This window comes from Ornithorhynchus anatinus, chromosome 13, assembly GCF_004115215.2.
Source record: "Ornithorhynchus anatinus isolate Pmale09 chromosome 13, mOrnAna1.pri.v4, whole genome shotgun sequence".
Classification (NCBI taxonomy): Eukaryota; Metazoa; Chordata; class Mammalia; order Monotremata; family Ornithorhynchidae; genus Ornithorhynchus; species Ornithorhynchus anatinus.
The window spans coordinates 37,612,135-37,634,128 of record NC_041740.1 but is presented as its reverse complement, the minus strand read 5'-3'; the positions used below and the strand labels follow the sequence as shown (position 1 = coordinate 37,634,128).

Genomic DNA, 21,994 nt, shown 5'->3' with positions numbered 1-21,994 from the left:
ATGGTCCCCAGGAAAAGGAGCAACCAGGCAACAGAAAAACAAATCCGATTTTTATTCATCAGCTGTGGTCCCAGCCGGGGGAGGTGGTGAACCGCCTCCCCTCCAAAACGTCCCCCCTTTCCCAAAAGCCGATGGTGAGGGGTCAGCTGGGGGAGTTGGTGCGGAAGTGAAAGAGCCAGGGCAGGGCCCAAGAGACCCCGGACCCCCCTCACTGAGCGCTAGGCTCCTGCAAGGAGGGGAGGCTCGGGCCCAGGGATGAGTGGGAGAGGGTGGGAACTCAAGCGGAGGGGGAGGGCGGTGGGGCCGGTTAGGGGTGGGGGGCAGGGGGCGGGAGGTACTCAGGCTTGGGCCCGGCTCTCGTGGCAGCGGCGACAGAGCACGTGTCCGTCCAGGGGGAAGCAGCCGTTCTCGTCTGCCTCGATGGACAGGGCCTTCCCACAGTCCTGGAGGAAGAGGTGGGGGGGGGGAGCGGAGGCAGGTCAGGGCTGGCATGGTCGAAGTAGTGGGTGCCCACTACTTGCTGGTCCTTTCTCCTCAGGCTGCTCCTTCCTCCCCCAACTGCCTGGAGCTCCTTATCTCTCTGGTGCACAAGAGTGGGGCTGGGAATCCTCTCTCTCCCCCAGCTGACGCCTCCTCCCTTCCTACTCTCACTACCACTTCCTCTCCATTTCTCCAGCTCTGCGGGAATGAGGGGGGAGGTCAGCGGAGCCATAGCCTGTTTCCTCCCCTCCGTGGCAGGTGGTGGGGACGGGGCTAGAACTATGGGCTTCCGGAGCTGCCACGTGGGTGTGTGTCGGGGGCAGGGGGGTGTGGGCTGGAAGCTGAGAGGGGGCTGACCCCTCACCCCTGGCCACCCCACTCCCTCCCCCCACCCGGTCCAGGGGCACCCGAAGCAGAGGCGATACAAAACCTCCAGAAAATCCGGGGAGGCCTAGGACGGGCCAGTCCGCAGACGCCCCTCCTCCTCCCAGCGGCTGTGGGAGGAAGAGGGAAGTGACCCCACCCCCAGCCTCAGCCCCTCCTCACTTTCGCTTCTGCCCAGCCCACTTCCCTGCTCCGTTGGGGCCACCCCCTGGGCCTAACGCAGTCCGGCAGAACGCGGCACAGGGCGGGGGCGGGAGGCTCTGACCTCGCACTTGTAGCACTTCATGTGGAAGTTCTTGTCCAGGGCAACGACGCGGACGGTCTCGTCGCGGCCGGGCTCTGGCATGATGGGCTCCGAGCAGACCGAGCAGCGAGGGGCGTATTGCCTGTGGGCCGGGGAAGGGGGGGGTCAGCGGGTGGCGTCGGTGTCCTGCCGTTATGAGGGCTGAGACTAGGGAAGGGCTTAGCACAGACTGGCCAGTCTGGGAGCAGCTGGTGGCGGGAGAGGGGAGGTCACTCTAGCTCCACATCACTTCCTCTCACTCTGGCTTTTGAGGCTGGAGGCTGGCCGGGCCAGCTCTGGCCCACTCGCCCCTTGGACCGTGCAGTGGGGAGGGCATGTGTCGAGGGAGAGCGATCAATCGTATTTGAGTGCCTACTGTGTGCAGAGCATTGGACTAAGCGCTTGGAAGAGAATGCTATAACAGAGTCGGTAGAGACGTTCCCTGCCGTCAAGGAGCTTACGGTCTAGAGCGTGTGCAGGGGGGAGCGTGTGCCGCGAAAGAAGAATACGCAGGAGAGGGAAGGTTTATGCTCCGGGAGTGGGGACAGATTCCAGAGCAGCTCTGGGCCAGGTTGAGGCTTGAAGGCCAGAGTTTAGGCCCAAGCAGGTGGGCAGGGCCCAGTCTGGCCCAGTCTCCCTCCCGCTCATCCCCACTGCTTCCGAGGCAGGGTGCGGGGGGGCCGGGGCTGGAGCCGGACAGGTGCCTCATCTCTGGGCCACAGCATTCCCCCCTTTAGACTGGTGAGCCACTGACCCTCTTCCCCCCACACCCACCCCCCAGGGGAGAGGACTCCAGCAGTCCAGACCCCAAGACCCTAATACCACCGGCAGCGGGGACCGCCCCACCAGACGGGGGGATGGCTGGGCAGGAGTTCCTCCCGGGTAGTCGGCGCCGCAGCGTGGCCAGACGACAGTACCCGCTCGGGGATAGTCGGGGAGGGAGGCAGGGAGTAGGGGCGGGGGTGCCTCACCGGTGGTAGTCGGGGACGCAGTGTGGCCGGTTGGCCTGGTCCACGATGAAGGACGTGCCCTCCAGGGGGCAGGCACAGATGGCACAGGTGAAGCACTGGGGGTGGAAGGCGTTGCCCGTGGCCCGCAGCATCCGCTCCGTGATGAGCTGCCCGCACGCACTGCACTTCTCCAGGGTGCTCTGCCGGAGGGGAGCGTGGGAGGGTCAGGACCCCTCAAACCGGGGGTGGTGCCTCGACCGGGGCCCTTACGGGGCTGGGTCGCTTACCTGGTAGCACTCCTCGCAGTAGGGCGCCCCCTCCAGGCTGTAGAACTGCTGCCCCTGCAGCTGCCGTTCACACTGGGAGCAGGTGAAGCACTCCACGTGGAAGAGCCGACTGAGCGCCTTGACGGCCGGCTGTGAGCGGGACAGGGGCCGACGGCAGCGGCCACACCACTCTGGGGACGACGCGTGGGAGAAGGGGCGACGGTCAGTGGGGGGGGGGGGACGGGGACGCAGCACGGGTCCCCTCCCGTGGCAGGCCCAGACACAGCCTCCCCGGGGAGAATCGGGAAGCGGGAGAGAGAAGGGCTCTCACCGTTGGTGGGGGCCTCGGTGCTGGACGGCCGCTCCATGTCCCTCATCAGCTGCTGCGTCAGCTGCTCCAGCTCCTCCACTTCCCGCAGGTTCAGCGGGCCTGGGGCTCCTGGGGCCTGGACCTGCAGCCCCCGACTCACCGCAGTCAGTGCTGGGCCGGGCCGGAACCCCCCACCCCACCCATCTAACTCAGCCTCACCTAGCCTGAGCCCTAGCTAACCCGCTAAAGACTCTTTCTCCTCCCTCCATCCTTACCTAATTCAGCTTCCGCTTCCCAACACCCACTATCACTCCCTGAACTGAAACACCCTCCCACCCCCCTACACACATATGTGCGTGGTCAGGGCTCTGGGCTGACACCCGCTCCTTCCTCTGGATTTGGGGTGGGTGCAGGCACTCTTTACTGCCGTTCCTTGGTCCTCTGCTTCATCCCACACTCCCCCACCCCCCCACCCCACCCGACCACAATTACACAACTCCCAAACCCTGCCGGCCCTAGCCTCTGCTGGGATCTCTGGAGGGAACAGAGAGAGGCCAAGCAGGGATACACACACACACACCAGAGACCCTGGATGAGCCTGGGGCCCACGAACACATGTGAGACCTGCACGACCCCACGGACCTGCACACGCCCCCCCTCCCCCCCCCGGACCTCCTCCCCCGTCCCGACACACATACACACACACACACTCACACAGACATACGAGCACCACGCACCTGACCGTCCCGCCCACCGGGAAGCAGCCCCGACCCATGGTCAGTGCAGCACAGAGCGGGAACACGGAGTGGGTTAAACCCCAAATCCACACCCAGCACACACACTCCTCTTCTCCCAGTGCCCTGAGGCCTACCCTCGCCATGCCGGGCCAGACCTAGAATCTGGGGGCTCTAACCCTAAAGGGTCCCACTGGCCTGAGGGGGGGAACGTTCCCTCCCTCCCCCCTTAATCGCACAGGTATAGTCCCAGCTCCCTTTCTCGGCTTCTCTCTTCCCCCTTCTTGCAGAGCAGTGTTGATCTTTGATAAGGAACAGTTGCTCAGACCCTGGGGCCGGGAGCCACACCCGTAGGAAGGGAGGAGAAAGGTGAAGGCCGGGACCTGCCCTCCTCCCCTCATCCTCCACCCAATAGGTAAGGAGACGAGTCCTGTGCCAGCTCCATCCTGAAAGCCAAGGGGAGTCGGGGGCAGGAGGTAGGGGCACCTACTCCCTTCGCCAAGTCCCCTTACGTCCTACAGCTCCTGTGGCTCCGGAGCTTTCCCCCATCCCGTCCCGCCCCCTGGGTTCTGTCTCTGCTCCCCAAGGACCGCCCCCTCACCCCTGCCCATTGGTGCCCTGCCCACTCCTCCTGGCGGCTTCTCACCTGGTTCTGGTTGGAGGGTGGGGGCACTGGCCGCTGCTTCTCCTGGACCAGGGGCTTCTCTCTCTGCTGAGCATAGACGAAGCCAGGGGCCTGGGAGGGTGCGGAGCCAGGAGCCGCCTGTGGGGGTGGGACCCCTCCTCTCTGCTGGGGGGGTCCCCCGGGAGCCGGCGGGTTAAACTTGGACACCGGCGGGGTTGACTTGGGTGCCCCGGGGCTGAACTTGGGAGCAGTGGGAATTCGGGCCTGCATGGTGGGGGTCTTGGCTGCGGAGACGGGGGCAGGAGGGGTGGGGCCCCCCCTGGGACCGGAAGAGGCTGCCCAGGGTGGCCGGGAGGTCCCACCGGGGGCAGGAGGACGCGGATCCGGTCTCGCACCGAGCCCGGGAGCGGATCTGGGGTGGAACTGCGGGGCCGCAGGTGGGGCGGGAGGGGCGGCGGGGATGGCGGGGGCCGGGGGGATGGCGGGGGCCGGGGGGATGGCGGGGGCCGGGGGGATGGCGGATCCGGAGGCCAGCTGTGGGGTGGAGAGACGGGGGTCAGAGGTCAGGCCTTGGTTAGAGCGCCAGCTTTCCCCCCCCTTGCCTCCTCCAACCCTCTTTCCTTGGCTCACCTCTCCCCCAAACCCGCTCCCTCCACACCCGCCCCCACCCAACTCACTCGGGGCTTGAAGGGGTCGTTGCGGGTCATGTCGTCCAACATGAAGGACAGCGAGTCCATCTCGAGGTCAATACTGCTCATCCTCCCTAGGGACTGTGGGGTCGGGGGAGTCGGGGGGCTGGGAAAGTCTTCCCGGATCTCCCCCGCTCCCTAGCCCTCCTCTCCCCACCTGGGGTGGGGGGGGGGTCATTCATTCATTTACCGGGCGCTTACTGTGTGCAGAGCACTGTACTGAGCGCTTAGGAAAGCACAATACAGCGAGAGAGAGCGACGATCCCCGCCCACCACGAGGCCACCCTCCGGAGGGTCCCCCGCCTCACCTGCTGGGGGGGAGCCGGGGGTCCCCCCTCTTCCTCCGGGGGTGGGGGAGGGGAGGGGAAGGCTTCCTCCGGGGCGGGAGGGAACGGTTCCTCGAAGGGGGGCGGCGGCGGGGGGAAGGCCCCCCCCTGGAGCGCAGCCTCATCGTCCCCGGGCGGAGGAGGGGGCGGCAGGGGAAGGTCTGGGGAGAAGAGCGGAGTGCGTGTGTGTAGGTGTGCGTGCTCCGCACGCTCCCCTGGCCCCAAAGCGACCCCCGCCCCGGGTCGTCGAGGCCAGGGGCCCGGCCGGGAAGGCCGTGGGGGAGGGGGCGGTGGCCTCGGGCTAGGCTTCGGGCCGGAGGGTGGGGGGAGGGGGAGAGAGGATCAGGCCTCGACTCCCCCCCCCCCCCCCCCCCGCACGGCCCCCCCATCCCCTCCCCCTCCCGCGGGAGCGGGTGGAGGAGCTGGAACTAGACCCGGGCGCCCTGGCTCCCGGCCACTGTGCGATGAGGTAAGAACATCTGCTCCGGACCGAGTGGCTGCGGGGGGGGGCCCGCCCGCCCGCCCGCCCGCCCCCCACCCTCCTCCCAGGGCCCCCCGACCTCCCGCCACCCCCCGACCCGGCCCGTACCTTCTGGCGGGGGAAGGGGCACCTCTCCGACCCGCCCGACCCGGGCTCGCTGAGCCCCGGCTCCCGGGGAGGGCTCCGCCGCCCCCGGCCCGGCCCGGAACGGGTTGACTTTGGGCTTCGGGGCCACCACCGGGGCGAACTTCTTCTGGGGGGCGTAGAAGGCGGGCGTCGAGACGGAGACGGAGACGGCGGGCGGCGGGCGGGGGGCCGCCATGGGGAGGCCGGCCTGGAAGGACCACGACGGCGGGGGGCGGAGGACGAGGACGAGGGGTCACCCGAGAGTCGGGGTCCGGCCGTCCCCGCCGGCCTTGGCCGTGGTCCGCTGGGGCCGCCGGGCCTGAGCTCCTCCGGGGCCGGCCGCTTTGGGGCCGGGCCTGTCCCCCTCCGGGGCCGGGGGCTGGTGGCCGGTCCCGTCCCCCGTCCTCCTCCTCCTCCTCCTCCTCTTCCTCCTCCTCTTCTCCTCCTCCTCGTCCGGGTCCGGGCGCGGCCCGCGGTCTGGAGCGGCTTCCTGCCCTGCGGGGGCGGGGAGCGGGGGGCGGGGAGCGGGGAGCGGAGACCGTAGAAGGAGCGGCCCGGCCGGAGGGGGGGCGGGGCCGGCCCGGGACCCCCCTCCTCCCCCCACCCCCGTGATGTCATTTCCTGACCTACCCCCCCCTCCGTGGTCTGACTCAGTCTCCCAAACCTGCCCCGGCTCACTCCCCGGGGGAGGGGGCTCCGGGCGACCTCCTCACCCCCACCCCTGCCCCTCTCCCAGCTGTTGCGACCCCCCCACACACACACACACACCGGCCCAACCGTCCAGCTGTCAGGGCCCCCGCCCCGACTGCTATTTATTTATTTCTATCGATGTCTCTTTACTTCTTTGGATGACTGTATGTCCACCACTCCCCCCACCCCCAGACTGTAAACCCGTGGAGGGCAGGGATGGTCTCTCTCTATTGCTGCATTGTACTTTCCAAGCGCTCAGTACAGTGCTCAGCACACAGTAAGCGCTCAATAAATAAGACTGAATGAATGAACGGACTGCCGGGGGTTCGGCCTCCCTCCAGCCCGCGATCTGGGTTGGGGGGGTCTGGGGAGGGGTAAATAAGTCTCGTGTCCCCCTCCCCCCACCCGGGGGGGGGCGGGCCTAGGATGACCTAACCGTGCTCCCTCCCTACCCCTCCCTTAATGGGACTGGGGTCGTCTCCGGATTAACCCCACCCAGGCCCCTTCCCCCCACCCGAGACCACCTCACTCCCACCTTCAGCTAGCAGCTGCCCCTCCCTGCGCCAGAGGGGAGGGGGGCAATCTACCGCATTTTGGGAGGCAGACCCTCCTCCCCCAGCCCTGGACCTGAGCCCGGCCCCAACCCTCTGGCATGCAGGGGGCCGCAGGGGCGGAGCACGAATGAGGAGTACTCGGGAGGATCTGCCCCTCTGTGGAGTCATTCAATAGATCGTATTTATTGAGCGCTTTCTGTGGGCGGAACACTGTACTAAGCACTTGGAAGGTACGATTCAGCAATGAATAGTAATAGTGTTGGTATTTTTAAGCGCTAACTATGTGTTAAGCCCTCTTCTAAGCGGTGGGGTAGATAGGAGGTGATCGGGTTGTCCCTCGTGGGGCTCACGGTCCTAATCCCCATTTTACAGATGAGGTCACCGAGACACAGAGAAGTGAAGTGACTTGCCCGAGTCGCGCAGCGGACGAGCGGCGGAGTCGGGATCGGAACCCACGTCCTCTGACTCCCAAGCCCTCGCTCTTTCCACTAAGCCACGCCGCTTCGAAATAAAGGTCGGGGAAGGGCACCGGTTCGGAAGCCCCGTCCGCCTCCCTGGACAAACTAGTCTTGACCGGACAGGTCCAGCTGGGAGTCAGTCCCCAGTTTAGGGGTCTCCCCAGGGTGCTCGTGAGGAGGGGCTGATTCCCCTGATATGGCCGCGTGAGCTCACCGTGGGCAGGCAATGTCACTGTTGATTGTCGTATTGTACTTTCCTAAGTGCTTTGTACTTTCCTAAGTGCTTAGTAAAGCGCTCTGCACACAGTAAGCGCTTAATAAATACGATTGAACGTCGAATGGATTATCCCCACTGCCATTCTCCCTGTGTAGACATACCTGAGTCATCTCCGTTGCTGTTTCCTCAGTGGTGTTTGAGGCCTCGCTGACTCTCCCGGTGTTTAGAACAGTGCCTGGCACGTAGTAAGCACTTAATAAATGCCACCATCATCATTATTAATATTACTGTTCCCCAGTATAGGCCAGGCTGCTCCTCTGGGGTAGACCAGGCTGTGGAGGGAGGATGCAGAGTGCCGTTCCCCCACGGTAGTTGTGTGAGGATTATCCATGGGCCTGTTTCTCTCTCCTCTCTAAAGGCTGTTTCCCAGTGTAGACGAGACTCCAGTTTATCCCCAGTGTATTTCCCTAAGTAATGCAGTTGCCGATGCTCCCTGCGGTATAGACGAGGCTGGGAAATATCCCCACTGTAGTCGTGGGTGTGAGTTAATGCTGCTGGTCCCTGTGGGGTAGACGAGGTTGGGAAACATCCCCAGTGTAGTCATGGATGTGAGTTAATGCTGCTGATCCCCTTGGTGTAGACGAGCCTGGGAAATATCCCCCGTGTAGTCATTATGATCAAGTGCCGTCCTATCGTGTTCCGATTCACGGCGACTCTATGGATGTATTTTCTCCAGAACGTCCTGTCTTCTGCCATGATCCGTAACCTTGCTAACGGTTCTTCTGTTATCGTTGTTGTGGTTTCTCTCCATCTAGCTGCTGGTCTGCCTCTTCCACGTTTTCCCTGGACTTTTCCTAGCATAGCGTAGTCACGGATGTGAGTTAATGCTGTTGCTGATCCTTCTGGTGAAGACAAGGTTGGGAGATATACCCCTCGGAGTCTCAGCGTGGCTCAGTGGAAAGAGCACGGGCTGGGGAGCCGGAGATCATGGGTTCGAATCCCGGCTCTGCCGCTTGTCAGCTGTGCGACTTTGGGCAAGTCGCCGGACTTCTCTGTGCCTCAGTTCCCTCGTCTGTCAGATGGGGATGAAGACTGCGAGCCCCACGTGGGACAACCTGATCACCTTGTGTCTTCCCCAGCGCTTAGAACAGTGCTTTGCACGTAGTAAGTGCTTAGCAAATGCCATCATTATTCATTAATGTTGTTGTCGATTTGTGAATTAACGCTGGTCCTGATTCTGCCCCCCGCGGAATCATTATAGACGAGACTGGGAATCCTCAGCGTAGTCACTGATGTGAATTAAAGCTAGTGCCGATAACGCCGGTGTTGACGAAACTGAAAGTTATCCCCGGTGGAGTTACCGATGGGAGTTAACACTAGTGTGAACACTAGTTAACCCTGGAGAAGCAGCACGGCCTAGTGGCAAGGGCTCGGGCTTGGGAGTCAGAGGTGGTGGGTTCTAATCCCGGCTCCAACGCTTGTCTGCTGTGTGACTTTGGGCAAGCTACTTCACTTCTCTGGACCTCAGTTCCCTCATCTGGAAAATGGAGATGAAGACTGTGAGCACCATGTGGGTCAACCTGATAGCCCTGTATTCACCCCGGCGTTTAGAACAGGGCTTGGCACATAGTAAGCACGTAAATATCGTCATCATCAATACGTTATTATTATTACTGCTGATACCCCCGGTGTGAACAAGGCCGATGTCGGCGCTGATAACACGAGAAGCAGCGTGGCTTAGTGGAAAGAGCCCGGGCTTGGGAGTCAGAGGTCTTGGGTTCTAATCCTGACTCTGCCGTTTGTCTGCTGTGTGACTCTGGGCAAGTCACTTCATTTCTCTGTGCCTCAGTGACCTCATCTGTAAAATGGGGATGAAGACTGTGAGCCCCACGCGGGACAACCTGGTAACCCTGTATCTGCTCCAGCGCTAAGAACGGTGCTTGGCCCAGAGTAGGCGCTTAACAAATACCATGGTTATTATTATAACCCAGATGTAGACGAGGCTGGAAGTCACTCTCACTGTAGCCAGGATGTGAGTTAATGCTCCCCGCCTTGACGCGCAGCTGAAGCCCCCTCGGAATTACCCCCAAAGTGGGTTGGGGGGTGGACGGGGGCAATTCTCCTTCAGCTTTTTTCTGGCTCTCTGCCTCTCCCCCTCCCCACTCTTCTCCTTCCGTCCCCCGGAAGGGGTCGCGTGGCTCAGTGGAAAGAGCCCGGCCCGTGTTTGGGAGGCAGAGGTCTCGGGTTCTAATCCCGTCTCCTCCTCCTGTCAGCTGTGTGACTTTGGGCAAGTCACTTCACTTCTCTGCGCCTCAGTTCCCTCATCTGTCAAATGGGGACGAAGACTGCGAGCCCCACGTGGGACAACCTGATCACCTTGTACCTCCCCCAGCGCCTAGAACAGTGCTTGGCACATAGTAAGCGCTTAACAAATGCCATCATTATTATTATTGTGGCCCCTTCCCTGGCTCGGGCTGGATCCCTTCCCTTCCCTCCGGGGTGCTCCAGAGAGGGGATGGAGAGGGCGAGACGATCAGCTGCGAGGGGGGTGCGGGTCCGGGGGCGGGGGGGGGGGTCCCGGGCCGGGGGGCGGGCCCGAGAGCAGCCAATCCCGGCGGAGGGGACCCTGTCCCCTCCCCTCCCAGCCCGAGCCGAGCCGGGCCGGGCCGAGCGGAGCCGAGCGGGGCGGCGGAGGTGGGGGGCGGGGGGGAGCGGGAGGGGGAGGGGGCGCGGAGGCGGCGGAGGAGCTGCAGAGCGGCTGGGGCGGCGGCACGACCCGCCACAGCCCAGTCCGGCCTGGCACTGCCCAGCCTGGCACCGGCCGGCCCGGCCCGGCATGCTCGCCCAGCCGCCCGCCCGGCGCCTCTGAGGCCCCGGCCATGGGCTGCATCGGCTCCCGGACCGTAGGTTCGTATGAAGGCGGGGACGGGCCGGGGTCGGGGGGCTCGGCCGCGGCTCCGACGGCCCCCCGCTTCCCTTGTCCCTTTCCTCCGCGCGTGGTCCCTGCATCTGCCTCTCCTTCGCCCCTCTCCTCATCCCTTCCTCCTCCATCCCTCCCTCTTCCATCCATCCGTCCATCCCTCTTCTATCCATCCCTCCCTCTTCCATCCATCCCTCCGTCCCTCCCTCTTCCTTCCCTCCTCCCTCCCTCCCTCCTGCCTGCCTGCCTCTTCTCCCTCCATCCTTCTCCAGTCTGCCTGCCTCCATCCTTCTCCCTCCGTCACTCCCTCTGCCTCTCCGCCTCTCCCTCTCTCTCTCTCCTACTCTCGTCCTCTCCCTCCTTTCCTCCATCTCCCAATCATCTCTATCCCAATCCACTATCCCCCCATCTCTGTTCTGCAGCACCCCCGGCCAGCTCCCTCCCATCTCCACCCCCCCTCATTCCCAATCCCTCCTATCCTTCTTCCTCCTCTTCCTCCTCTTCTACTCCCTCCCCATCTGTCTCGATGTGTCTACCTCCTCTGCCTTCTTTTCTTCCTTTCTCGCTCCCCTTTTCCCACCCCCTGAAAAAGCTTTGTTTAGCTGCGTTCTCCTGGGGCCGGGGGCGGGATGAGCTGGGGGACATAAAGAGAGAGGCAGAGGCGGGGGGAGGGTAAGATGTAGGGGGCTAAACCGTGGTGAGAGGGGGCAACGCGCCCAAGTGAGGGTAGGAGGCTCTCTGGTTGGTGGGGGATGGGATGACTGTGCCTTGATTTCCCCTTTGGTTCTCATTTCTGTTTATTCAGTTGAGGCCTGCCTCTCCCTCCTCTCGTCCTCCTCTCACCACTCAGTCTCCTCCCAACCCCCCCGCCCCAGGAGAATTCACCACCTAACAGCCTTTTCCCGAGCTTCCCTCTCGGATCGGTGACCTCGGGCTGCAGGCAGAGCTCCCTTTTTTCCTATTCTCTCCCCCACACCCCCAGATACAAACCCCAAGCCTGATTTCTTTCAGGGTCTGGACTCACGGGGTTCGTATCTTTGGATTCACCCCCAAGGTCCCCCCCTCTCCCTCAGCGCCTATCTCTGCTGCAGCTCTCTCTCTCCTGATTTCCTCCCACCTCATCTTGGTCTCAACCCATAGCCCCTCTCCCCAAGCCACCTGACACCCACCGCCCCGCACTTCTCCCTAGGCCCTGACCCCATCTCCTTAGAGGTTAAGAGTGCCTCCCGGCAGACCGCCCCAGCCCACCCAGTCACCTTTTCCTACTCCAGTCTTTAGCTGGGCCCTGAAGCTTCTTCTCTCTGGACCACTCTCCTCTCTCTCAGCCTCTGTCACCCTCTTCTCTCGTCCTCCTCCAACCCACCCCGGTCTGCCCCCGAATGCACCCAGAGCCTTTCAGGGGGTTTCTGCAAGGGGCAGAGGGAGACCAACCCTCTCAGCTTTACCTCCTCTCTCCCCCGCCCCTTTCCACCCCCGGCTGGGTTGCTCCTTCATCCAAATTTAGCTTCCCCTGCCCAGTCCCTCTGCACATGCTCGCTCCATAGAGTCAGGCAGGGTCCCCCTTCTCCTGTCTGTGAGGGCCAGGCTGGGGATCCCTAGGGTTTGGACCTGGCCTGAAGCCCTGGAGTTGAACTGGTCAAGTTTCAGTTGTGCATGGGTCTCCCAGTCTGAGAGTCCCTTGGAGACCCACTGGTTCTACTCCACCCTCCCGTTTCAGGGGACCAAAGATAGGCCCAGGCCAACCACAACAGCTGCCTAAACCGCTGAGGGGAACAGGTTCCCTGGACCCTCCATCCCCCCTCACCGCCTCCTCCCCTCCCCCCCCTTCAGCTATACAGGCACCTGAGTTGCCCAGTGACAGTCTAGTTCCAGTCGGGCCTCTGGCCCCAGGGCTCCTGTGTCTGGTGTTGAATTGACTGATGGCTCCCCATCCCAGGTTCCTGGCAGTGTGCACCTATCTCTGGGTAGAGAAGCAGGGGCTGGAAGGTTTGGGGGGCTCTGAAGATCCCTGGGCAAGCAGGCAGGAGTATGAACTGGGTGGGGGCTAGTGGGCAGACAGCCGGGGCGCAAGGGATGAGGCTCATGGGTGACCCTGCTCTTAGGGAATGAGGTGATTGCCGTGGACTGGAAGGGGCTCAAGGATGTGGACCAGACCAACGTGGACAGCACCAGCTCCCTACATGGCAGCAGCATCCACCGGCCTTCCACCGAGGTGTGGCACCCACAGAGGGCCCCCCAAGGACAGAAAGCACCTTCCGGCCACCTAGATCAGAGCGCTTTCTTCCTCCTCCCCACCAGGATGGAGAGCACCCTCCCTCCCTCCTCTCCTAGGAGAGGGGGCACCTTTTATTTTCCCCCAGGATAGAGAGCTCTCTCTCTCTCTCTCTCTCCCTCCCCACTCTTAGACTCCCCCAGCCAATCTAGGAGAGAGAAGCTTCCCACAGCCAAACTAGAACAGAGGGCTCCTGACTCTCAACCTAGGGCAAGGGGCTCCCAACTGCTAGCCTAGGACAGAGGGCTCCCTATGATCAATCTAGGCAGAAGGCTCCCAATCACAAACAGGGGGCTTCTTTTAATCAACCTGGGACAGAGAACTCCCTCCCTCGGCCCTTCTATTCCAGATTCCTCCCCAGATCATCCCTACCCCAAGAAGTCCCTCCCTGAGGGGCTGGAGGGGATCACGGGTGTTTGTAGGGGGGGTGGGAGTCTGTTCTAACTGGTCGATTCTCACATCCCTCTCTTCTTCCTTCCTCTCCCCAAAGCAAACCCGCACAGACTTCTCTTGGGATGGCATCAATGTGAGTACTGGGGACCCTTCCCCCTTCCTCTCTCCCCTCATGCCCCTCCAGCCCTAGCCAGCCCCTCCTTCCCTTTCCCTTCCCAGTCACCGAGGAGGAACATTCCCACGGGATGAGTCCCGACCTCCTGTCCTTGGGTTCCAGAGTAACAAGTGTGAGGCCTAGACCTCAGGATTCGGAACTGGGAGGTCCCACCTGCCGATCCCCACCCAACACCCCCCCCCCCATAGTTTCTGCTTCTCCTCCCCTCTGTCAGGGTCAATCCACCCACACACTTGCCTTTTTTTAAGGTCAGAGAGTCAGGGGCCGCAAAGCCACCAAGGGTCAACCACTCCCAGGGCATCCAGATAGGCAGAGAGATGCGCCCTCCTTCACATCCGTGGGCTTTGCTCTTCTGGGAGGCTTCATTCCCACCAGAGCTGTGGGGCCTGGTGGCACAGTGAGACAGGAGAGGGGAGAGAGAGGACAGAGAGATGGGAGGGAGAGAGGAGAGAGATGGGAGGGGGAGAGGAGAGAGATGGGAGGGAGGGGAAGAGAGAGGTGAGAGATGGGGGAGGGGAGAGAGGAGAGAGAGAAGATGGGGGAGAAAGAGGGGAAGGGAGAGAGGAGAAGGGGGAGTGAAGGGAGAGAGAAGCACTGGGGAGAATAAAGGCCACCCCAGGCTCTGTGATGTCAGAGGGGCCTGGAGGATGGGGTCGACTGGAGGTTGTTCAACCCAGAGAAGAGAATATGGAAGGAGGGGAGCATTGGTGTAAAATACTTCAGGTTCCGAGGCCAGAAACAACCACCCATTCCAAGGGCCAAGCTGAACGCTGCAGCAGCAAGTGGGTAGGGCACAGGGAGCCAGGAGGCCTAGATCCCAATTTGGGCTTTTCTCCTTCCCTGCTATATGACCCTGGGCTTCTCTGGACCTCAGTTTCCTTATCTGCAAATTGGGGATGAAATATCTATTCTCCCTCCCATTTAGACTGTGAGCCCCATGTGGGACAGGACTGTGACCAACCTGATTATTCCATATCTATCCCAGGGCCTGGCGTACAGTAAGCGCTTAAGAAATACTACAATTATTATTATTGGCAGCAGAGATGACAGTGAGACTTGGCAGGGGCAAGTGGGGGCGTGTGGGGAACGAGACAGCGGGACCAGAGCAACAGAATTAGCTCTATCAGGGCCTGCCACTCAGCTTGGCTGGGTTTTCCTGAGTTGCAGGGCACAGGTCTCTGACACACCTCCTTCCGCCAGCCCCAGGGACCCCAGCCCACCCTCTCTGTCCCCAGATCCAGGGCCACCTAGGTGAAAGGAGGGGGGAGGCAGGGAGAGAAGTGGAGAGATCAGCTCCATTTCAGCTCTCACCTTTCTGGCGCCTCTGAGTGTAACTTCTCCCTGTCCTCTTCTCGTCCTGTCTCGGGGCTCCCATAATCCGGCTTCCCTGCCTCTCCCTCCTCTCTGGCCTCTCACACCTCTCCGGCTTCTCTCTCTTCTCCTGCCTCTCACGCTTCACTGACCTCTCCCTCCTCTGCGGCCTCTCACACCTCATGGTCTTTCCGGTCTTCCTGGCCTCTCCCCCCGCCCCGCCACTGCCGCCGCATCTCTCCGTGTCCTTCTTTCCACTTCCCTGGGAACCTCCCCCCGGGGCTCAGCTCTCCATGGAAGATACCACCTCCATCCTCCCCAAGCTCAAGCGTAACTCCAACGCCTACGGTATCGGGGCTCTGGCCAAGTCATCTTTCTCAGGTGAGACTCTGGACCTCCCTGGCTTAGTTTGCATCCCCCCTGGGGCTTGGAACAGTGCTCAGCATTGACAAATGCTCAGGGTATGGGCACCACTGCCTGGGGGCTGCTGGGAGAGCCTTTGTGGATTTATAGAATGGAGGCCATTCCCGGACACCACCCCCCCAACCCCGATCCCACCCTCATGGGTGCATGGCTCCCCAGGACTGCGGGAGAGGGGACGATGGCCTAGCGGCATCCCTGTGAAGGAGAAAATGGTGGCCCAGAGGAAAAGACCTTGGCTTTCTGGGATTCTGGATCGTAAAGGGGGGATCTCAGAGATACCCGGAGGGAGGGATGATGGGTGGGGAGAGCCGTGCTGACAGGTCTGAGGCGGGCGCCGGGGGGAGGGCGTCTCTGGGGAGCTGTCCGATAGCCCCCGTGGCGTGGGGACGTCTGGCCCCTTAGGGATATCACGCAGCATGAAGGACCACGTGACCAAGCCCACGGCCATGGGGCAGGGCCGCGTGGCCCACATGATCGAGTGGCAGGGCTGGGGCAAGGGACAGACTGGGACATGGGGACAGCAGCAGCAGAACAGCCACGAAGATGCCCGCAAGGATGCCGACGCCTACTCCGACCTCAGCGATGGGGAGAAAGAGGCCCGCTTCCTTGCAGGTAGGACCCCTTTCCGGGGACGGGGTGCGGTGCCCAAGGGGGTGGACGGGGAGGAGCCCTGGACCCCCGCCCCCAGCTGACCGTCGGGCTGAAAGGTCAGTGCGAGGGCGGGGAGGGGCCCATGTAGGCGACCCCCTGTGCCCCATTCTATCAGTTACCCATGCTGAGCCCCCCAGCGCCAAGCCCTGGATCAGGTCCTGGGGTGGGGGGAGACTGGGGGAATCAGGAGCACTGAGGGAGAAGGCGCTGTCCTGACATCCCTGAGCCTGGGGAACTTGTAGGCCCAGGAGATGTGAGGCGAATAGACACAGACACACATACGCACCCTCCAGTCAAAATAAGGAACACGTGGCAGATGGGGAAAGAAACAGATGCCCGAGAGCAGAAACACACCTACAACTCAAACTCTGGGTCTACCCACCCTGGCATGAGGCCTGAGTAATCAGAGCCGGGGAACAATCGAGGCAGGTTTCTCGGTGGAGGAGGAGTGCTCTCTAGAATAGGTTTTGGAGAAGGTGAGGGATGCGGTATGGTCTAGGGCAGGAGAAGGAAGAGGGAGAGGAGGAGGAGGAGGAGGAGGAGGAAAAGGAGGAGGAGGAGGAGGAGGGAAGACAGATACTCCAGCCTGGGGGAATGTCAGAGGTAGAGGATTGGAGGTTAGCAGGAGAGCTCAGAGTGGAGGTCGGGAAGGTGAAGAGTCAGCGCCTTCTCCTCCTCCTCCCCTTCCCCGCCCGCTCCTCCCGGACCTCTCACCTGCCTGAACCTCCAGGGGTCATGGAGCAGTTTGCCATCTCTGAAGCCACCCTCATGGCCTGGAGCTCCATGGATGGGGAGGATATGAGCGTCAACTCCACGCAAGAGCCTCTAGGGGGCCACTACAGCGACAACTACCAGGAACTGATGGAGAGCCAGGGTGAGCACCCCCTCCCCACCCCTCGGAACCCTCCCCGACGCCCCGGTCTGGGTCCGGGCCCCTCCCTGAGGTCCTTTCTCACCCCCAGACCAGTCCCACTCAAGCTCTCCCCATCCATCCCAGACCATTCTGAATTCCACCCCCTGCCGGGCCCCGCCTCCCCCCAACCTCTGCCCAAGGGGTCCCGGGGAAGCCCCTGACCCCACACCCCGTCTCTGCCCGCAGACCCCCTGGCCCAGGTGCCGTACGACAGCTGGCCTCACTCCTACGTGTCCCAGGGCATGTACTGCCTGGGTTCCTCGGACGCCTGGGAGACCAGCGACCAGTCCCTCATTGCCTCCCCCGCCACCGGCTCCTATCTGGGCCCCAACTTGGAAGACTCTCAGCCCAGCCTGCAAGACGGGGGCCTGGGCCTGGGGCCCCCCGGGCCCGGGCCCCCCCGAGTCCAAGCGCCGAGCCTGGCGGACGTGTGGGGGTCCGGGCAGGGTGAGGAGGGGGCCCCGCTCCTGCAGGAGGAGGGGAAGCCGACGCTGGAGGAGGAGGGCGTGGGCGACCGGGACCCGGGGTCGCCGTCTCCCCGGGAGGAGGCCGAGGTCCCGGCCAGCGGGTCGGGCCGCAAGGTCTCGGATGTGACCTCGTCCGGGGTGCAGTCCTTCGACGAGGAGGAGGGCGAGGCCAACAACTGAGCAAGACCCCCGAGCCCCCCCTCCACTGAGACCCCCCCCCCCCCCAGTGGACCAGCCCCCCGTGGGCCTCAGGGGCCATGGTCCAGGGGGTTGGGGCCCGGTCAGAGGACCCGGTACAGACTGGCCCGGGTCAGGAGGGTGAGGCTGGGACGGGCCCCGGGACCCAAGGGTCTCCCCCACCCCCGGCCGCAGCCCTGGCTCTTCGGGAGTCTCAGATTTTCTGCACTTGGATGGCCGGGACGGTCCAGCCCGGAAGAGGGCCCGGAAGCAGGTTCCCGTCGAGCCCATGGGGTTCGGAGAAGAGCCGGGCCGGCCCGGGGAGACCGCTGGACACGGGTAGGGTCTCAGATACAGATCATCATACGAGACTCAGTCCTGGAGGAGTAGCGAGGCCCTTCAGACACAGACGGGCCCGGGCAAAGTCGCTATGGGCACGGGCCACATCTCCGGACGGGGCCCTGTGGATTCGGGCCGTGGGCTGAAATCCTAGGGATGTAGGCAGAGGCCATCAGAGAGGTCATCACCAGGGTCCCCCGTCCTCCTCCACCGAGCCCCGTCCTTCCTGGAGGGGGGACGGGGACACGGCCGCCTGAAGGGCCTTGTCTCTCAGGAAACCTCTTCCCTTCCGGGCCTGGGCCCACCCCCCATCTCCACGCTGCCGCCCGGGGGAAGAGTCCCTGCCCGGCCCAGGGGCTCTGCTGGGTGTGGGAGCGGAGGGGCTGGTTGATTGTGGGGGCAGAGGGGAGGCTGCCAGGGAGGGATCTCGTTGGTCCCGGAGAAGATACGCTCGAGCTGATCCGGGACATTTGGGAAGAAACCTTGGGCCCGGTGGGGCCAGAAGGTGTGTGGGACAAGGCCGAGATGCCCAAAATGGGATGTGCCCGGACCTGGGGCCTGCCCCTGCCCTGCCGTGCCCTCCCCCGCCCAGATCCCTCTGGCATTCTCCCTCTGGGCTTCTGTACAGAGCCTTTTGCTGTCAAAGGCAGGAGCAGAGGGCCCGGGGAGAGAGTGTCTGGAGCCGTTTACACTTTTCTCTTTGCCTTTTCTACATTTTTGTATCTTTGGGACTTGGGGCTGAGCTTGGGGGTGGGTGGGCCGAAGACCCCAGTACCCATGGCGGGGCAGGGGTCTTTTCTTTCTATCTCGAGGTGCCAGGGAAAGGGAGGGAGCCCATCCTGTCCCCTTCCTCACCCCACCCAGGAGCCATTGCCCACCCAGATGAGGGCAGGTGGGAGTCCCGAGGCAAGACAGAGGCCCAGGAAGATCAGTGATGGCCGTCCCAGGGTCCCAGCGGATCTGAACCACGCTGTCTCCTCTCTGAGGGCAGGCACAGGCCTCTCTGGAGCTTTTTACTCACTCTACCCATAGTGTTCCTCTCCTCACAGAGATGGGACCGAGGGGCCAGTACTTTCCTCTCCCCTCCCTCCCTCTCCCTTACCTCCCCAACACCCACCCGGAGGGGCCCAGAAGCCGGGTCCACTCAGGCCTGGCCTCTACCTTCTCCACAGCGGGGCTGACCCTGGGGAGCTCCGGAGTCGGCTCTCCCTTCTGGGGTCTCTGGCCAGGACCTCCCCGTGGGTGCTTCGTGGTCCAGGCTCCGTGGCCCTTCCTCCCACTGCGTGGTAGGGTGGAGCAGCCGGGGACTTTTGGTGCAGGAAGCCAGTGCCACTTTGTCCCCTGCTTCCCCTCCCACGTACAAGCTGCACTGAGCTTTACTGGTGACTACTCAGGGCCAGAGTGGGGCGAGGGAGGTGGGGGTGTTTGGGGGCGGGGTGGAGGTGTCTGTGACTCAGATTGTGAACCTGAGTTTGTTTGTGATACAGGCGTGTGGGTGGGGGTGACAGAGAGGGACGGGTGTGTGTGTGTGTGTATGCACGCGTGCCCGCACTTTGGTGACGGATAGTGGCGGGTTGCAAATGTGTAACCCATGGGTGTTTCTGTGTGAGCGTCACCCAGATAGGATGGCGATGGATCTTACACTCTGAGGTATTTATATGTGTGGTGGGACAGCAGTGTGTGTGTGTGTGTGTGTGTACTTATGTTTGTCAAAGAGATGTTGAGGGTAGACAGTGCAGAGAGGACAGTATGCGTGAACACATAGGAGTGTAGATATCAGATTATATGTGACCCAGAAAGAGATTTTTGTGTGTATGTGTGTGTGAATTTGGGTGACATTTTGGGATGCGTTCGTGGTTTGAGAGATGAGGTGAGTGACCTGGGGGCGGGGGGGGCGGGGGGGGGCAGATGGAGTCCAGGTACGGCCCTGAGGGGTGACAGGTCATTCCAGGGCAGGGCCAGTCTGGGTTTGATAAGAGAGCCCCCCAGCCCAGCCTCCGTTCCCTGAGCCCAGGGCTCAGGACGGGCCTTGCCTGGCAGCCCTACCTGGGTGGGGCCTGGTGTGAAGGAGGGGCCTCAGACAGCAGTTTTCTGCACTGCTATTCTGGTGGGCCGCTGGGGCTCGTAGTCCCAGCAAGCCCCAGGGCCACTCCCTATACCCACAGTGCTCTTGCACACACTGCAGCACTGTACTGTTGCACTCCCCGAGACCTACTGCACCTGCCCTTCCCTCCCTCCCCCCTGTGACAACAACCCCCGGCAGCAGAGAGAGGCACAGAGCAGGATCAGGGAGGCCAGCCTGCTCTCTGTCCATTCCAGCTGGTCTCCTCTCTCACAACCCCCATCGGGGCGCTGGTCCAGCTGTACCTGGCCCGGCTAGCCAGGGCAGAAGTTGAGGTGATCGGTGTGGGGTTCCCAGATCCCCGGCCTCTACCCTCTGGCCACGGGCCCAGCTCAAGGAGGCGGGCCACGGAGGGGCAAAGGGGTTCCCGTCTGGGCGGCGGGAGCGGGCCCGTCGAGGATAACGGGCTGCCTTTTCCAGCCTCCCCTCCCCGTCGCCTCCGTGATGTCAAAACTGGGGCCCAGAAGGATCCTGGGAAGGGTGAGGGCTCAGGGTGTGAAGTCCAAATTCTCAGAACCGACTAAGGCAAACTCGGGTGGACAGCCATGGGTGGAGGTCAGAGGTCAACCAAGAATTTCCCCCGCAGCGGGGCCGCGGTCACGGCGCTTACCAGAAACTGCACTATCCTCAGCCCGGGCCGTAGCTGGGCCGGGAAAGCTGGTGTCAGTCTGCCCTCTACCCACCCCCAAGCCCCTCCTCCCCGCCCAGTGCCCAGGACGGTGGTGGGGAGCGAAGAAGCCGGTACGGGAGCCCGAGCGGGAACGTCCCCCTCCTGGTGGCCTCTTTCATGGCCAGGGGGTGACCACACGTGAGTGTGTCTGTGTGTCTGTGTGTGTGAGAGAGTGGGGGTACGGTGTCTGCCCCCCCGGGGGGTGGGGCTATGCATGTTGGGGAGGGGGGGTGCCCAGCTGGCTGGTTCTCGTGGGCTTGGGGGGGGAGGGGCGGGGAGGGAGCGAGGCTGAGGTGGGGGCATGTGGGGAGGGAGGTGAGCAGAGCTGGGGGGTCCTACAGCATGTTTTCAGCTACCTGGGGTGGGGGCTTCGATTTTGTATTCTCGGGAATGAAAAAGCTTTTGCTACCTGGGAAGGGGTGTTGAGGGAGGGGAGAGGTCGGGGAGCTGCCCCCGCTTTCCCCCCCGCCCCCAACGGCTCAGGATTGGGACCTTGTCAGTCACCCGTCACCTTCCCCGAAGAGGCTCTGCCTGAGCCTCGCCGCTGCTGCCGTTGCCGATGGAGGGGAGAGGGAATGGCCCGGTCGGGCCCAGATCTCTCCTTCCACCGCCCCGTTTCCCCCACCCCACCCCAAGAACCAAACTCCCCGGTTCCTCTTTCTGGTTTCTCCTTCGTCTTCCAGCTCGGACACGCCTCCTGCCCGACCCTTAACACATCCAGTTATATTCTTCGTTCTTTGCATGTTTTCTTAACGCAGCGTCCGGGGACAGCGAAGGGACAGGCGGGGAGAGTCCATGACATTGTAAATTAACACAGAGAGTTTTATATATTATATATATATACATATGCATATATATGTATATATATATATGATCTATATGATATATAATATATATATGCACACGGACCCCGGGCAGGGGCTCCAGCTCCCCGCAGGGCTTGGCTCCGGCCCCCACTTGGGTTCACTGCCCCCTCCCCTGCGTCCTTCTAACGGGGGTGGGGAGGCAGGCCAAACCCAGGGTTGGGGAGAGGGGAAGGGCATGTGACACTAAACAGAATGCGTTCTTGTTCTGTGCCTTCAGATGTGTCTTATTTCAGAGTTGGGGAGTGTGGGGAGGATGCCGAAGGAAGCAGAGAACAGGGCTGAAGGGGCGGGAAGGGCAAGGGCGGCAAGTGGGCTGTCGGGTCTCCTTCCGTCATCTCCCTAGATATCTCAGAGCTAGAGCCCTTCTCATCTGGATGGGTGAGGGCGTGGAGGCGGGGGGATGGAACGAATGACTCTCTGGAGGGCCTGGTCAGGCACACTGTGGTACCTGCAACCCTTCCTCCCCAGAGGAGAGATTACACCCTCAAGAGGGGTCAGCGCCCAGAAAGGGGACCTTGACGCAAGAAAGTGCCATCCTTCTGGGAAGTGGCATCATTCAGAGGAAGCGCTCCAACCCTGAAGAAGCAGAAGTGATGTCCTGGAGGGGTCGTCTAGCCCACAGGAGCAGCGTTGCATCAAGCCGCCGGCCCCGAGGTGACCAACCCGCCCCCACAACCCCAGGAACCTGCCCACTGTAGGGAAGCTGATGCCCCAAGTTGGCA

The 21,994-nt window shown here is 62.6% G+C and overlaps 2 protein-coding genes across 5 annotated transcripts; one reads left to right on the top strand and one right to left on the bottom strand.

Annotated features, from left to right (window-relative positions):
• Positions 1 to 29: 29 nt before the first annotated feature.
• Positions 30 to 6,064, bottom strand: ZYX (zyxin). The gene is made up of 10 exons (XM_039913851.1): positions 5,637 to 6,064; positions 5,030 to 5,208; positions 4,710 to 4,802; positions 4,534 to 4,566; positions 4,054 to 4,491; positions 2,695 to 2,815; positions 2,385 to 2,554; positions 2,119 to 2,297; positions 1,130 to 1,250; positions 30 to 443 (listed from the first exon to the last, which is right to left on the bottom strand). Exons 1-10 carry the CDS (start codon positions 5,848 to 5,850, stop codon positions 339 to 341), a joined length of 1,653 nt encoding a protein of 550 aa, XP_039769785.1. The 5' UTR covers positions 5,851 to 6,064; the 3' UTR covers positions 30 to 338.
• A 3,885-nt stretch (positions 6,065 to 9,949) lies between these two features.
• On the top strand, positions 9,950 to 21,476 carry FAM131B (family with sequence similarity 131 member B). Of its 4 annotated transcripts, none has more exons than XM_029078245.1 (7): positions 9,950 to 9,990; positions 12,596 to 12,705; positions 13,256 to 13,291; positions 14,932 to 15,025; positions 15,523 to 15,679; positions 16,449 to 16,592; positions 16,818 to 21,476. In XM_029078245.1, the coding sequence occupies exons 2-7, from the start codon at positions 12,635 to 12,637 to the stop codon at positions 17,276 to 17,278; spliced, it is 963 nt and encodes a 320-aa protein (XP_028934078.1). In that variant the 5' UTR covers positions 9,950 to 9,990; positions 12,596 to 12,634; the 3' UTR covers positions 17,279 to 21,476. The 4 variants fall into 4 exon arrangements, with proteins under 4 accessions (XP_028934078.1, XP_039769882.1, XP_028934077.1 ...); XM_039913948.1 differs by having other exon boundaries at positions 9,959 to 9,990; positions 15,470 to 15,679; XM_029078244.1 differs by lacking the exon at positions 9,950 to 9,990 and adding an exon at positions 10,316 to 10,480.
• Positions 21,477 to 21,994: the final 518 nt, after the last annotated feature.